General features: G+C 43.0%; 1 protein-coding gene across 1 annotated transcript in view; it reads left to right on the top strand.

Annotated features, from left to right (window-relative positions):
* Positions 1-16,896, top strand: part of suclg2 (succinate-CoA ligase GDP-forming subunit beta) — a 96,725-nt gene that overhangs the window by 36,608 nt on the left and 43,221 nt on the right. Inside the window, exons 3-8 of the mRNA XM_037101960.1 lie at positions 5,186-5,285; positions 7,078-7,168; positions 8,841-8,993; positions 10,096-10,185; positions 11,419-11,515; positions 15,823-15,984. Of these exons, the coding sequence (XP_036957855.1) occupies positions 5,186-5,285; positions 7,078-7,168; positions 8,841-8,993; positions 10,096-10,185; positions 11,419-11,515; positions 15,823-15,984 (693 nt within the window). The remainder of the gene's footprint in view (positions 1-5,185; positions 5,286-7,077; positions 7,169-8,840; positions 8,994-10,095; positions 10,186-11,418; positions 11,516-15,822; positions 15,985-16,896) is intronic.

The raw sequence follows: 16,896 nt of genomic DNA, 5'->3' as shown, positions 1-16,896 counted from the left end.
CTTTGCTATATTGGGTTATGAGTTCATTGTTCCTAATATCAGTGAGCCATTGATGTGACACAGCAAGGAGCCCTGTGGCGAAGTGAAGAGAAAGTTAAAGCTAAAGCTGCTCCAATAGCTTTCTGTAGTTATCAATATGCCGCTGACAACATAATTGAAGTTATTTAAAGACATGCCATGTGCCTCTAGATGGAAGCAAATGGAAGCACAGATTGTTGTTCTTTCTACTTATAGCACTGGAGTACCCCTGAATCATTAATTATACTTCAGCTGCTTGGAATTAATTTCATTAATATGCTTTGGCCACGTCATCGTTAATGGGTTTTAATGGTCTTGGTAGACTGATGTTTCAGACCTTTATTTTTTTTTAAGATTAAATCCTGGCTGTTTGGCAGCAGTCTCCACTTTCTTGTGTGCCATTACAACCAGGAAGTGTTTTGTCATGATGTGCACAGATGCTGAAGGTTCAGGGGTCTTTCAATTTGCAAGTGTTAATGGCATTTATCCATAGGAAGGCTCGGGCTGTCTGTGGTGTTTGATCGTAGCTGTGTGCACCCGTGTTTGTTTTCTCCTCTCTCCCAAGAGTTTGATTAGTCTCCTCCATTTAGCCGCCACATTACTTTCATTACAGCACACATGCACGCTGGGGAGGGCCGTCGTGATCTTTTTCTCCCTCCATGCAGATGGTAGCCACATCTTACTCTCTCTGGATTGGCGCGCAGCCTGCATCTGTCCCTTACCAGCCAGCATCCCCCTCATGGCGTAGCCTCGAAGGTTTAATTAAATATCAGACCAAAGCTAATGCTGCTGCTGGCCACCCATGGGCTACATGGAAACGGAGTAGCGGGGGGAAGAGGACAGGCGTTTTTTTTTTGTTTTTTTTTTAAAGTACACAGAGAGAAAGGGGGTGAACGAGACACTGATTGTAGAAGTAGCATCGTCTTTTCCAGCCGCTGTCACTGGCAAGCAGACTGGGAGTTGATTTGCACTCATTACTGGGAAACGAGCACGGCCTGAGGATGATGACCACATTACTACAATCGCATGTGATGTGATTGGAGATGTTGTGCGATGTTAATGTGCTCCCCCGTGTCCCCGAGATAAAGAAAAGAAATGGAGATGAAAATCTTCCTCTGCATCTTTACAGTGGGCCGTGCATGAAACAAATGTAAGCTGAGAACTGATTACGCAACCCTCCCCCCAAGAAAAGGGGTTGCATTCAAGTAATAACCAAACCACTTTCTGCACAGCTTATTTCTAATCATTGTTACTGCAAAAAAAAAAAAAAAAAAAAAATGTATTGAGCAATCTTGAAACCCATCGGCTATCTTCTGAGACGATTTAACCTCTGGGGACACGGCCTGTGTTTCAGGGTTTTCGTGAGTAGCCAGCAAATATCCAGATAACGGATTTCCTGGTCAAGAGTTCCTCTTCCGAGTGCTCAACATTGTTTACAGTCCGCTAGCAAATTAAGACAAGAGCATGGAGTTGGAGTTGAGAGATCGATAACATCTGTAGAGAGATACTGTATCAATACAGAACATTTTTGTTAATAAGGCTAATCAAAAGTCAAATCTCCTTTCCGACAATAGCCGATGGGTTCTGCTAATGTGTTCCACCGCTTTTGTTGCCAACATGGACTGTTTACCTGCATACACCAAAGACCACGCAAACATGATTGTTTAATGCTACTTAGACAGCAAAGAAGACTACAAATGGAATCCAGAATGCTTCAGATACCAGTACGTTGTCCCTTGCCCACAGATTCTGCATCTGCATGCAGATCTGTTGATAGAGATTATGCATGTAGCACATGAACATTCTGCACACTGACAATAATGAAACAAATACTCAGGGAGTTATACTCAGAACGCGATGTGTGTGTCCTTTCATCAGGGTGACCTCTTAAGTTTAGAGATTTAAAACTGCATTTTTCCGCTGATTGAACACCTTTAAATCTACCGGTGCTTGCCGGTGTCTTTACTGATTAATTTCAGACATGTGACCTTCCCTCCCCTCACATAAGAGCATGACTTCTCTCTGATTTTACATACTACTACTCCTTTTCCGTCCGCTCCACATCCTGCTCCGCACTCATTAGGGACCAACCTTTGTCTGAGTGTTAGAGGCCATCTCATGTCTGTCATACTACCAGATAATGGCCGCCCTGCTCTTTACCATGCACCATGTTCACTGTGATCTTTTAGGACATCATTATCCTCTCCATGTGTTTCCACAGGAAGTGGTGTTTCAGTGTTAACCAGAGAATATTGTACCATTCGACAGAAGTTCTTTTTTTTTTCTGTGAAAATGACTTTTTTTTTTTTTTTTTTTAAATCATGAAGTCTTTTAGGTGGGAATGCACATCAACACATTATATCTCCCTCGTTTTATAAAGTTTCCTCTCATTATCAGAACACTGCTCTTTCAGTGCCCATTCACAATTGCTGATATTGCTACAATATCTTGTTGTGTGCCACATAATAATAGGTTTGCCATCAATTACTAGTGCAGCAGGAATGAACACCTGCCTTGTTTTCACCCCATTACCTTCCCTGGCACATTACATGCCTTTTAATATATTTAATATGTCCTCGCTTTAAAACCATAGCTTGCTTTTTTTTTTTTTAAGGGTCTCCATCAATGTGTCAATACTCTTACCTTTCTCCACACCTCAAACAATGCTATCTCCCCACTGGGCTACATCTTTGTTCTTCCACTTGTTTCTTTTTTTTCCATCTTTAAAGCAAAAGTCATTTCCGCTGTGCTGTCCCTCTATGCTACACATGCCCGCAGGACGCACTATTTCATCTTGCTTTGAACTCTTTTAAATTTTGCGCAGTAGCAGTTTTTTATTAACATATTTATTCATTTATGACTCCTCTCGAAGCCCTTTGCATATGCGCACACCTTTTATTCTCTCTCTCTCTCTCTCTCTCTCTCTCTCTCTCTCTCTCTCTCTCTCTCTCTCTCTCTCTCTCTCTCTCTCTCTCTCTCTCTCTCTCTCTCTCTCTCTCTCTCTCTCTCTCTCTCTCTCTCTCTCTCTCTCTCTCTCTCTCCCCCCTTCCAGCTCCCGACTGTCCACAGAGAGCGGGTCTTACTAATGCACTGTTAGTTTAATCCCTGCCACCCTGTCAGAGGCTATTTTCTCTGGGTCCATTACAGCAGCAGTGAGCACAGCCACAGTTTTTTGGCTCTCTCGGCGCACCAGCACCTGTCTGGACGTTCTCCTGCCTGCTCGTAGAGTTCCGTCAAGGGAGGAGCTTGTCTCCCGCCCTCAAGGTCAAGGTGTCTTTCTAGCCATTGTGTGGCTTCCACTCTCCCCACCACCCGCCTTCCTGCCCTGATGGCAGCCACCTGTCAATGGCTGAACTCCCCCACCTAGATAATAATAACCCTAGCCAGACACCATCTTAAATCAAGTGTCCTCGCCCCATTTGAATAGAGGGAGATCCTGGGCAGGACGCTCAATAGACAGCTGAGGGGCCTCCTCCTGATGTGCGAGTTCTTGCAAGGTGGCAGTGGCAGCAAAGGGGAGCCAGGGTGGTTGTATAATTGGAGCAAGGTCACGTGAAAGTTTCAAACAGTTGTACAGTTGCTTATTTCCCTTCTCGCACTGAGACTATATACGCATACCAGTTGTAAGGAAACACATCAGTGAAACCGGTCAAGTGGATCATGGATGGGGATGGTATTTTTAGCCGTGCAAGTGGCACGGTTCTACAGATGGTATTTTCGATCTGTTGGTTTGGTTCTCCACTTTGGTCCCGACTGAAATATATTTTTTTTAACTATTGGATGGATTACCATGGCATTTTGCACTGACATGCATATTCCAGAGAGGATCCCTTGACCTTTCACCTTGTTGCCACCATGAATTTTAGTGAATCATCCTGACTGTTATTAAATGGATTGCCATGGAATTTTTTGATCTATGTGGTGCTTCCCAGACTTATCATCTAGTACTGCTGACATGTTAAAGCACCATGTGGTTCATACTGGTTTTGAGTTAGATGTCCCAACAATGATTTAATAGAATGCAATGAAAGTCAGTATAGGCATTTGTCTTTTGATGTTTCTTTTAACACTGGAAAAAATCAATCTTTACCATTATTGTATTATTGTAATACAGTAATTGATTTATGACTGTTTACAAGCATGACTTATGACATTCAGGGCAGGTGCCAAATCGAAATGGAAAATCGAAAAGGAAGTCAGCATCTCCATACAATATAGAGATGCTGATTTTCTTTTCCACCAGGAGTAGTAAATCGTTTGCTAACCATGGTATTGCTGTGCTCGACTGGCCCGCCATCTTGCCTGACCTGAAACCCTATGAACAATGTATGGGGTGTTGTCAAGAGGAAGATGACTGACACTGGACCCAACAATACAGACAAGCTCAAGGCTGCTATCCAAGCAGCCTGGGCTTTCTTACAAAAGGAGCCTCTGACCAAGTATTGAGTGCATAAATGAACATACTTCATTGAAGGTCGACATTTCTGTATTATAAATCCTTTTTTTGATTGGTCTTACATAATATTCTAATATTTTGACATAACAGAATCTTTGATTTTCATGCGCTGTATTGCACTGTAGTCATCCAATTTAAAACTATTTCGCTTCATGTTTAATAAATCAAGAATGTATGAAAGTTCGATTTTTTGAATTAAGTTACAGAAAAAAACAACTTCCCATGATATTCTAATGTATTTAGATTCGCCTGTCCATGTTTTATACAAGTGTATGTAAACTTTTGTCCACGAGTGTAAGTGATGCTATCACAGCATTGGTGCTAACCACGGAGCCGCCTTTATTTTTTCAGTCAGTTTCTTCTCTCGCTGGTCGTTTCATGTAAACCAGCACCGTGGCTGGCAGTAGTTCCATAGGATGCTTATTACCACTGTGGTTCAGACACAAGCGCAGAGCTTGAGGCCTTGCAAGATGGATTCACAGGATCACATGATCACGTGATGTTGCGAATCCATCTGCCTCACAAGGTAACCCTCAATCGTCTTTTCCTTCCCACATGCTCCCTTCAGTCAGATAGAGCGATAAGTGGCAGACTGAAGGGGCCATCCAAGGTGCTGAGCAGAGCCTATATCTTAAGTGTTCTTTCTCTCTTTCTCTGGCCTTCTTTTCCTCATTTTGTCTCTCACTCAATCCGTCTCTCTCTGCCTTTCAGATGCCAAGGAGATCGTGCTGAAAGCTCAGATCCTGGCCGGTGGCAGAGGCAAGGGTGTGTTTGACAGTGGCCTTAAAGGTGGAGTGCACTTAACTAAGGAGTAAGTATACCCCTGTGTGCATTTCACGCTCAGAGTTACTGTTGGAGATAGATTCATATTATTTCTCCAACGACAGCAGCTTAGAGAGAGGAGGCTCAAAGAGCTCTCTGAAGATGATCCCTAGGCACAAAGACACAGTCACGTATACTTGTACTGCAAATAAACAGTTTTTCTTTCTTCCAGTGTCTCATTTTTTCGAACAACTACCCTCAATTAAATGTTAAAAAAGTTATTTTGAGGTCACTAGAGGCTTTATTCACCCCATGCTGAGTTTTCCTCTCTCAGGTTGATTGGGTTTTTTTTGCTGTGGCAGACATTTATTTTGTTCTAGTTTAAAATTACAAGGTGTGATGGGTGCATTCCTCTAGTGAAGACTCACTCTGAACTCTTGTGCATTTTTCAAAAGGCTTAGCATCAATCTCAAAAAGCATTTTCTTTGCACAGGCGCTGCAGTTTTCGTGTCGTAAAACAGTGTTATTTTATTAGCAAAGGTACCCACCACTTACTGCTGCCTTAGCAGCAAAAAGATGATTTATGACAATTGTCGCAGACATGTATCACCGTCACCCTACTTCGGGGTTTGGAATGGCCGGGAACTTTTTCAAAGTGAGATATCCTGAAGTTCATCGTCCCCAGACAGTGACATGGGTGCACAGTTCACCTTCCTCTCATCTATCAAAGGATGAGTACAACTCCTGGCTTCACTTTTATTCACTTATGAAACCAGAGCAGGCTTACAGAAGCATCCCTGGCATGCGGCCTGCTTTTAAGCAGAGAGAATAAGTAGCAGTTCATTCACAGCAATGTGCAGACAAAGTGTCTCCAAAAGCTGCGCTTTGTCAAAATTTGTTTCATACCCAAAAGTGCTGAGGCATATCTCTCTTCAACTGAGCAACAATTAGGAAGTAGTTATTTGTCTGTCAGTTGACCTCATTTTCAATTGTTTAAATTTTTGTTTTTCTGTGAGTGTTTTACACATTAAGACTGGTTCTTAAAGCAACATTATGTAGACTTTTTCCCCTTTTTTGCGGTTTGATGCCACTGTTGTTTTGGATTGCATACGAAACATTGTCCTAAATATGGACAGCTGCGCACAGATATTTGATGTGAATGCATTTCTTATGAATGAAAATAAGACATTGAAAACCAGCTAATAGTACTTATCAGTCCAAGACCAACAAGTCCAGCTCTGCCTCTGTCTTAACAACAAGTAAGCAAATTAGTCTATCAGAAAACTTGTAGATCACGGAGAGTTCAGGCAGAGCAGTCAGAGGACATCAGAGGTAGACAGGGAAGATTGTGATTCCCCACCCATAGTGCAGGAACCATAACTGTATTATTTAGACCTGGATACAGATGTGTGGCAAAAGATTGCCCTGTTGGTTGACAAAGCATTCCCCGTAGGCCACCATTATGAAAAAGACATTTATAGAATTGTCAGCAGGACACCTTAAACTGCAAACAAGGTCAATTATGACCTTATCTGTGACAAATATTTGATTCATGGATGTTTTGTAAAACCTTAGCGCCAAGAGAAGCAATTTTGAAATGTATAACATCATCACAATGTTTAGTCAGTGGGAGAAACTCTACTGCGCGTATTCTATCAACTGCATACCCCGGAGGTCAACCCGGTAGCTAGAATACATCAATACAACATGCTATTACACGTCTGTGGGGCAAGAACAGGCCTTCAGGGCACAGAGTGGGAATGACAGTGGCGCCATTCTCCCAGTCATAAGTCAGTGTATCATCATAATGACTGTCTGACCTGTTGACCTCTCTCCATCAGCCCTGCAGTTGTTGGTGAACTGGCCAATAAGATGCTGGGTTTCAACCTGACTACCAAGCAGACACCGAAAGAAGGAGTGAAAGTAAAGACGGTGAGCTACTGCGCAGACTAAACAAAAGAAACATGTACTTCTTCTTCTTCTTCTTCTGACCTCATTTCAAGGCATTTTGAGTCCAGTAATGCAGTTCTGTAAAATTAATGACTGTGAAGGCAGTCTGGCTCTGTGTTTTTTTTCCCACTAGGTTTAAATAGTAGCTGTCCACTGTTGTTTACTGTGGATATGCGCTGGCTGGTGTTATGGCTCATTGCATAAATTGAACCGAGCCCAGTGTGAATTTAAAGTGTTTGGTAAACAACTGTTTCTATGTGCCACTAACAAGCAGGAATATCATTTTCTCTACTTGCATGCTGCATGCAGTACCTCCTCAAAACAGACACATCCAGGTGATGAAGCCTTCTCAGCCTGTGGCTTGTGTATTTGGCCCCACCTTTTCTCCCTTTAACCCTCCCCATCGTACCCCTTCTAACCCCACCTCCACCCAGCTCCTGCTCCTAGTCTTGCTGCAGAGTTTAGGCGGAAACAAATGAGCGCCACTCTTGTCATTTTTATGTAAAAAGAAAGGTACCCACAGACCAGAAACTTCACAAGCTGAGATTTAACTCTGCGTCTCAGAGGCAGAAGAAAAGGCAGAAACCCAGCAAAATAAATTGGACAAAAGTTGAATTAGATGTGAGCCAGGAAAACCGCGAGCCTTCGTGTTGGCCATCTAATTATCTTACCAGCTGAAATCAAACCTGTCAAGAGCAGCCACTGACTGACCTGAAGGATCCGGCACAGACGGGAGCTTCGTCACAACCTGCTCTGTGAGATGACAGCCAGACCTTAGCTGTCAACCTGCCAATAGGGCTCGCGTCAACCCTCAACCCATACTGCACACAGAGGCGAGGAAGAGCGCAGGAAAAAAGGGGGGCAACCCTTCAGCATCTACATGGATTTGCTGTCATGGCACTGATGGAGGAATGAGGGAAGAGGCTTAGGAAAGGAGGAGGCAAGGCAGACGGGAGACAGGAGGTAAAGAAGATGGTTGTTGAGGGAAAGTGCGGGAGACAAAACCAACGAGTTGAGGTGAAACGGAAAGAACAAGACTGCTGGAACAGAATATGTTTAGTTTGAGCCGAGAATTGGGCTGCGAGTCAAACAACAGGGAACTTAAGAGAACGTTTGAGTGACTGGAGAAGACAACATTTGGACAAGGAGATAGCAGTGCTGTCTGCTCACGCGGAGGGTAGAGAGGGCTATCCATCCTCATTCGCTGGGCGATAGGCTGGAAGCAGAACATAACGGCTGTGCATGTTCAAACAAACACCCCTGTCCAGGAAAACCAGCAACCCATTAACCACCACACAACTGATAGTTTCCTGTCAGGATTTTTTTTTCTCTCTTTTTTCCAAATGAGCCTCTTGCTTGCTTCCTTGCTTGCTTCCTCTACATGCCGGACTTTAAATAATCAGTCCCTCTCTGTCCCTTGTCTCATTCACAGCATATGAGATTTTCTCAGCGCTATGCTTCATAGATTCTGTCAATCTATGGACCCTGCTTATGTGCTTATGTAGTTGTGCTCAATCTAATGTTGGATATTAAACACTTTTTTTATACATAATGCACTGTAATGTAAAAAGTTTGCGAAGGGGAGGGGAAAAAAATGGGTTTCATTGTTTGGTTCCTCCATCAGCTTCTTTTTCCCCTGCTGTGCTGTGTCCAGGTGATGGTTGCCGAGGCCCTCGACATTACCAGGGAGACCTACTTCGCCATCCTGATGGACCGTTCCTGCAATGGTCCTGTCATGGTGGGAAGCCCCCAGGGAGGAATGGACATCGAGGAGGTAGCCGCCAGCAGCCCAGAGCTCATCTTTAAGGTACACAATTACTGCAATGGGAGATGTGAAGGAGTTTTGTCTGAATCTAGATGAGAATGAAAACAATTTTTATGATCATTTCTTGATGTAACACCATTGGTGATGCACATGTGATTTATTGTATTGTATTTATCTGTTGTGTTTATTATAAGGGTACTATGTAAATCTTTAAAAAGTGCAAACCCACCGCCGCCTTCGCTGCAAGAACATTTTTATTTGTCTTGAAATCAGGCCAGGACTGGATTGCCCGGTGGGTCTTGCAGATGGAGGCTGCGCTCTGTTCATATTTTCTGCTAATTCAATTACTTTCATTGTCCTGTCTACATGCGCAATGCAGCAGCTGAACACATAGAGAAACACACTGAAGCTTAGTGCGAGCAAACACACTGCCTTCTGTGTTTTATATTGCTATAATTTAGATTCCATTTACAGAGCTTAATCCGGCGTCACTTGACTACTTGGCAACAGGTTCCCGTCGTTGTCAACAGATGCAAAATTTGAACATTGCAGATGGGGTTTACCTGCATGTCCTATTGTCATATATCTTACTTTTGCTGTAGTCTACAGATGTTAGAGCAGATTGTAAAGATCCCACCGAGATTTATGTCAGTCATTATTTCCACAGAGGGTTTCAGATTGTATATGCAACACGCAGCTGTGGCATTGCTATCCAGCACGCTCGACAGCGCAGCACACCTTGCACGCGTCTCATTAAAATCTATATGGTCCAGACGCAGTTTAAACAGAATCAGTGCAAACTGCTTACGACAGCTGCGGTTTCATACTTTATTTTCTTAACCCGTGTGCACCCTGAAATCCCTCATCCTTTGAGATAGAGAGAGTCTCTCTCTTAAGTTTCTTCACAGGTATAACAAAGTCGAAGATACGAGGGTCTGATGTGCATGAATCCATCGCTCCAATCTCCCTTTTTCTCCGTTCTCTGGCAGCGCGCCTCTACTTCATTACGATGTCGGCAGTTTGAAATGAACATCCGCTTTGTGTGAAATTATGGTCCAGTGTTTGAGCCCCTTGTTCCGTCTCACTCCCTCTCTCCATTCGTTTGTCTCCCCTCTCTCTTTCACTTTCACTGCAAATCTTACAGGAAGTCATAGATATATTTGAAGGCGTGCGAGATGACCAGGCACTCCGCATGGCAGCTAATTTGGGTTTCAAAGGACCTCTGCAGAGACAGGTAATGGGCGCACCGAAGGCTTTAAAGTCCTAATGCAAAGAACGGGCAGAAAGATGCACACAAACGCACACACAGACAGATAAATCCCGATTCACAGACTATTATTAGTTTTCCAGAGGCAAGTTGTGAAGTGTCATTACACCAGACTCACTTGCCAGGTGGTCTATTGTCATGTCTGTCAGTGATGCACAGCCCTGTGCCAGGCTGAGGGGAGCTAACATCACTAATGGCACCATTATTTGGTAGAACATGGCGCACACTGGATCTGTAAGTGAATCACACAGTAAGAAACAAAAACTCATCTCTGTGGGCAACCTGTAATTTTGAGGACAGGGAAACAAACGTTTTTCTGTCTTTTCACGTCAAGTTGAATGAATTTAGTTCAGGCAGCATTAGCGACTAAAATGAGGCCAAGAAGGAGCTGCACAGAAATGGTTCACATTCACGATGTGCTCAGATGTAGAGTTCATTCCGAAGCCATTTGTCTCTTGGCGTCAGATCAGAAATTTGTTGTCTTTTTCCAAAGGCACCATGACATGTTCAATCAGATTAGCTCAGAATCACATGAAATATGTTGATGTATATATACTGTATCTCTATATCTCACTGTTTTGAACGCGCTACAGCACGACAGAGTCTGTGTGTACGCCCAAGCGTGTGTGCATACATACCTGTCGTGTATGTGTGACAGAAAAAAGTAAGTGACATAGTGAGGCTGCGTCTGAAAATGTGCACTGAGAGGTCAATCTGTCTTATCACTTAAGAACAGTTACAGATATCAGTCGAGATCCTTTTGAAATGGCTATCTTGACAGCGATGATGTTGTGGCATTTCTAGGTTGCTACATTCATACATACTGTTTGTAAATGTAGATCCTGTACGAAGAAAGAAATGACAAAAACAAGCACACGTTTGGGTGCGACTGCCAAGTGCAATCTAGTGAAATGTGTATCGGTGCTGTATTTGTATGTAACCACACTGCATCAGATTGTCTAGTATGTGTCGTAATCCATTTTGCCAGATGACACATCTTTTTTAAAAAAACATGAAAAAACTCTCTCCCCCCTCAGCACAGAGACATACACATTCATGCAAAACAAACAGCGCCAGCATGATGTTGAAGGTGATTTGCCATGTTTTATGTAGCCTGTGTGGGATGCTGAGTGGCCTTGGTGGGGCCGGCTGCTCAGAGCAGAACCATCAGGTAATTACTGTCCTCTGTGGACCTCACAGGCAGCAGATCAGATTAAGAGGCTCTATGATCTGTTCCTGAAAGTCGACGCCACTCAAGTCGAAGTCAATCCACTCGGAGAGACTCCCGAAGGACAAGGTACCTTGTATCATAAAAAAAATGCCTGTCTTTCTGTGTGAGTGTGTGTGTCCGTGGTCTCTGTCTTTTAGTGTGTATTATTTGTATCTGTGCTCGCCTCTGCATGTGTGTTTTTACCTTTTATTAGCTGTCCTGAAATCACGTCAAGCATGTGTAATATTTCAGAATTCGGCGTTGTTGCATGAACAGGCAGCCACCTTGTTATCAGGGACTGTGGGATTCATCTCCTCGGGTCTGAATGCGTTTAAGAATGTGGAGTGTAATTGCAACACGTTGACGTCAGTTTCTTGTCAGCATGACTCTGTCTGGATCAAAATCCAAATGGCTTCAGGGATCAGAGCTTTTCATATTCACAGCATGTTGATGTTTGTTCATGGTTCTTAGTTACTGATAATTAACTGAAGGCGTGCAGTCTATCATTAACTATTAATGAGGAACTACAATTACCAGTGAAATTACAGCAGCAGCTATGGACTCGTCTCTCATTTAACCACTCAGGGATGCTCTATTAATAGCTAAAAAAATACATCTGATAAGCCTGATGCTCAATTCCCTCTGCATACTATATACATGCTATATATCAGGCCTTAAAAGCAACTGAAATTTAATTTGTGCTGAGGAACTTCTTCACAGCAGGATCCTTAGTTTTGATATCTTATAACAAACATAAGCCCGCTTGAAGACCTGCAGAGCTTTTTCGTTGTTTTCCTTTCCTGCAGTCTTTAATATTTGTTGTTACGCACGTAAAAGATCTGGAATGTGAAAAATGTCAAGGTTCGCACCAAGAGAAGCTCCTCTCTCTCAAAGAAAACACTGCTCCTGAAACACCTTGTTAGTAGTCTCTTCTTCAATTCTGAGTCTGTGTGACATCACACTACATCACTGAGTCATGCATTTGCATAATTTATGCCTGGCAGCTAGTTTGGCACGTCAAAATAGATTTAAACACAGCTGCTCTGTTGTTGTTAGCATACGAAATATTAGAAACATAGAACGTAGAAACATTTTGTGTTTTTGAGCATTAAAGCGTGTTCAAGTAATGACCCCGAAATATGAAAATATGAACATGCAGTAATTATAGACAAATCAGACTTCCTTTGCATGTACAATAAATCAAAATCCGGTTAATTGTACTACTTAACCATAAAGCTCTATTCAAAAGTCAATAATTGTCTGTTCCCCTGTCCCATTCTTGAGGATGCACGTCTTTGCAGGATCTTATTGGAATTTAGTGCAAATGTTGCAATTGTATTGGTCAAAGGTCACCTGGACCTCACAAAACACATTTTGGCCATTACTCGATAGTTAGGACAACATTTTACACACATGTCTAATAGGAAAAAATTCTCAGGTTATGAAATTTTCTATCCAAAATTTTGAAGGTTAACTTCACTGTGACATCAAAATATTCTGCCAAAAATGTGCTGGCAGTTATTCAATGCCATAGCATCATGCCTGGTGGGTGGAGGCATACCAGGCGGTTGTATTCTAGATTGTGTCCTTAAATCTACATTTAATTAATTTTCTTTTCTTTTAAATCCACCTTATTGTGACACTTACTGAGCAAAAACACTTGATACACAAGCCTTGAATACTTCTCGGAAGAGAAGTGTCTTTGAATAGAAAACAAATTATAAAGGGGAGAAAATCAACCTCCACCCACTGTCTTTATTGTAGTGTACCCTATTACATGTGCAGTCTGTTGAAATGAACTTTAAGCAATTAGACTCAGGATTATCTGTGGTGCGCTCAAGCAATAAATAATGTCTCCATTGTCAACATTAGTCAACTCTTCGTGCTTCAAATATTGGTAGCCACAGTGAGACTGAAGTATAAATTCAGGCTTCAGGATTCATGCATTGCCCCTTTTCAGTTCACTTGTAAACACGATTGGTCCAAAACACACAAAATTGACTCTAAGTCTGAGTACAGCATTCCTGGCATGATTTCTTTTAATCATCACCAAGAACAGCTGGAAGAGCTGATCAATCCCAGTGCCTGTTGTCTTTTAGAGGGGTGGTCTTGCCGTCTGAAGCCAATGTCAGGCTTCCTTTGTATCAAGCAGTAGCTTGCATCAAGACTTGGATCGCTGTTTGCTATGACTGCGGGTCCTGCTTCAGTTCATGGCCTTAAAGCCTGCCTCTTTTCAGTCTCCACCTAAAGCCCTGAAAGATGAAAATACTCCATTGTCGCCTCATTAAATACATTCTCCCAATATGAAACACTTAGAGGTTAGCAGGACAATATTTCAAGGCTCATCATTCACATATGAAAGGCAGAATACTATAGATGCGATGCGCATTGTAGCTATTGCGATGCTGCTTTTGCTGAACTTGCGCTGAACTTTGTTTTTTTTCTCCTGAAGAAACCAGAATGATCGCCTTGTCTGCAGCGCTGAACGCAGATTGACTGTGATGTGTCCTATCGAGACACATTACAATGTGCTGAAGATGCATCACGTCTTTGATGTTATTTAGTCGGCTCAAAAACAGATTCTTGTTCAAAGTATGCTTTATCAAAGATTGACAAGAGAAGTTCGTGTTCCATGATGTCTTATGAATATTAATGAATAACAAATGACTCTTTTCAAACAGTGACTTCTTACCAATAGGTATGAGCTTCATTTTCTACCTGCAGACGAAGCAGCGTCTGTGATTGAGGCAGGCTTTGTAGGCGAGCTTCACATTAACGTCGACACATTTCTCGGTTCGATTTGTTCACGTGTCACTGGGGAGCGCAGCTATTTTCCACCAGGCATTCAAAATATTTGTATTAGCGGGGAAAAAAACTCTCAAGGGTGGAGAATGTGTCGTTGTTCTCATTTGGTAATAGCTCAATTTGTTCCGTAGATGGACTGCGATAATAGATGTGTCAAAACGTAAACAAAAGGAATTGTGTAGTGCGAGTGCTACGTCACCTGGAGGACACACAGTTTGTCTCCTCCCCGGTCCCAAGACAGTCCGCCTGCTGCATGTCCACAGTGTGTTGTGTGTCTGTCTCTTTGTCTGTGTGTCGCTCTCAAAGCCACTTGCCATGTTTCTCTATGTTGTTGCCTTTTTCTCACTACATCTTGTGTCTTTTCTGGCTGTCTTTTCCCCTGAAATGTAGAATTAATGTGAAAAGCTGATGTTCAGGTATTTGTTGACATGGCCACAGTCTCTCTTGTGTAGTGTTGTGTAGATTCAAACATCTAAACTAGAATTCCTTCAACATTGTTTATTAAACCTAGCAGATCACTGATGTCTGAACATGAACTTAAAAATAAATTTCCCAGTTTGCAAAAAAAAAAAAACCTCAAATGTAATGTATTCGAATTCATAGTTTGACATTTTGGGAACTAAGCTATTGGTTTTCTTGCTAAAAGTTAGATGAAAAGATTGACACCTCTAATTCTCATATGGTGAGCATGACACTACAGCCAGTTGCTGTTAGCTCAGCCCAACACAAAGACTGGAGCCAGGAGGAAATAAGATGCAGTTTCACATGGAGTTACATGCCAGCCTACTTCTTACGCTCATAATCTTGCTCTTTGCCTGACATCCTCAAAGCAAGTCAACATTCACTGCACTCCATAGAGAAATAGCCCTGGCACACAACCTCCAGGAAAACTGCAATGTGTTGGTTTTGCACAATTTGAACAAACAAGATTTGACGCATTAGTGAGTGAGCTTTGAAAGGCGTCCGTGGGCTGATTTTCTTACCTTTGGACAGAGCTACACTGTTTTGTTTCATCCATTTCTCCAGTCTTTGTGCCAAGCTCGGCCAACCGCCTGCTAACTCCGGCTACACGCTTGTCGTACAAACATGGCAATGGATCAGCCTTGTCATCTTAGCCTCAGTCACAAGGTGAATAGGGTACTTCTCTAAAATGGCCAACTACTCCTTTAATGACAGTCACTTCAAGTGTTATGAATAGAAAAAGCTCTTCCACTGATTTATTGCGTTGTTTGCCTGGTGTTTCTCCAGGTAGCTTCTCGAGTGCCGTCTCTTTGAAATGCTCTCTCTTTGAAGTGTAAAGGAAATGTCCATTTGCTGTAATGGCCTGTCCCTCAGAGGCAGTGTCAGAAACCCAGCCCTTAGTGAGCCAACCTCTGAAATAATTAAGACCAGTAGGCCAAGGGGACGCCGTTCAGTTCATTAATTTTAGGTTTTAGAAAATGATAATTAGTTTGCTTTTTATGTCTGAAGTCCTCCTTCTCTTCCCTTTCCCCTCGCCTGCCATCTCCTCTCCCCTCTCACTCTTAATGCGTCCTCTGCTGCCGTCTGTATTTCCAACCCTGCCTTTTGTCGTCTCCCCGTCCCTCCAGTGGTTTGCTTTGATGCCAAGATCAACTTTGACGACAACGCCGAGTTCCGCCAGAGAGCCGTGTTCGCCATGGACGACATGACGGAGAGTGACCCCACGGAGACGGAGGCGGCCAAGTGGGACCTCAAATACATCGGACTGGACGGAAACATCGCCTGCTTCGGTGTGTACGCAGCTCGCTTCTGCACGCACACACCGTTAAATGAATTCTCCCATACGCGACCCCCTCCTGGCATAAGGCTTTAATGCGTCTCTCAAGTCACATGAGTGTGAAGCTAGGACACAGTTAAAACTTAGTCAAAGTAAAGGCAAGCCTGGGCTCTCCTCCAGTCCACATTACAAGCAGCTTTCTGAGGACTCCAGAAGGAATGCTGCCGTAACCAATGCGTTCTAATTAGCTATAATCCGCCCAGAAAGTCTCCAGTGAGCCAGATTGTTAGCATTCTCATTAAAGGCCCCCTCTCTTGTCATAAATCAAAGCTTTTACAGTGTACAGCAGCACTAACAGGTGCTCTTGCTACTTACCCCGTAGCCTCATAAACACATTAGATGTCTGTTAGCACTACCCCTCATCCTCTTACACACACACACACACACACACACACACACACACACACACACACACACACACACACACTCTCTGCATCCCCTGCTCCCAGCATCTCTTAAAGTAACAACAGCTTTTAAGGCCCTGCAGCTTCCTTGAGAGCTCTGTAAGCCACCAAAGTGACAGCTGTTAAAGCGAATTTCCCTTTTATTGAGACCTCGGTTGGGGAGCTTGCCAGGACACAAGTGCAGTTTGGCTAAACTAAATGAGGTAAGACAGTTTTGTGCACTTGGCTCAGCAGGGTTGCCACGCCGGCAGTTGGCTAAATGATGACACGGGCCGCAAAAGGAAAAAAAGGAGCGAGGCCACGTCTTTTAATCAACTCTCTTTTCTCTGAAGTCGAGAGTCAAGTCATAATCAAATTTTCTCTGTGTTGCTCGACTTGAAGCGTTGAATGTTCCTGATTAGAAGATTTCCAAGCGATTCACTTTTAAAGTGTGACTTTTTTTTCTTTTTTTTTTTTTTGGA

Source organism: Acanthopagrus latus, chromosome 6 (assembly GCF_904848185.1).
Source record: "Acanthopagrus latus isolate v.2019 chromosome 6, fAcaLat1.1, whole genome shotgun sequence".
Lineage (NCBI taxonomy): Eukaryota > Metazoa > Chordata > Actinopteri > Spariformes > Sparidae > Acanthopagrus > Acanthopagrus latus.
The sequence above is the reverse complement of the archived record's forward strand: the minus strand, read 5'-3'. Positions and strand labels throughout refer to the sequence as shown.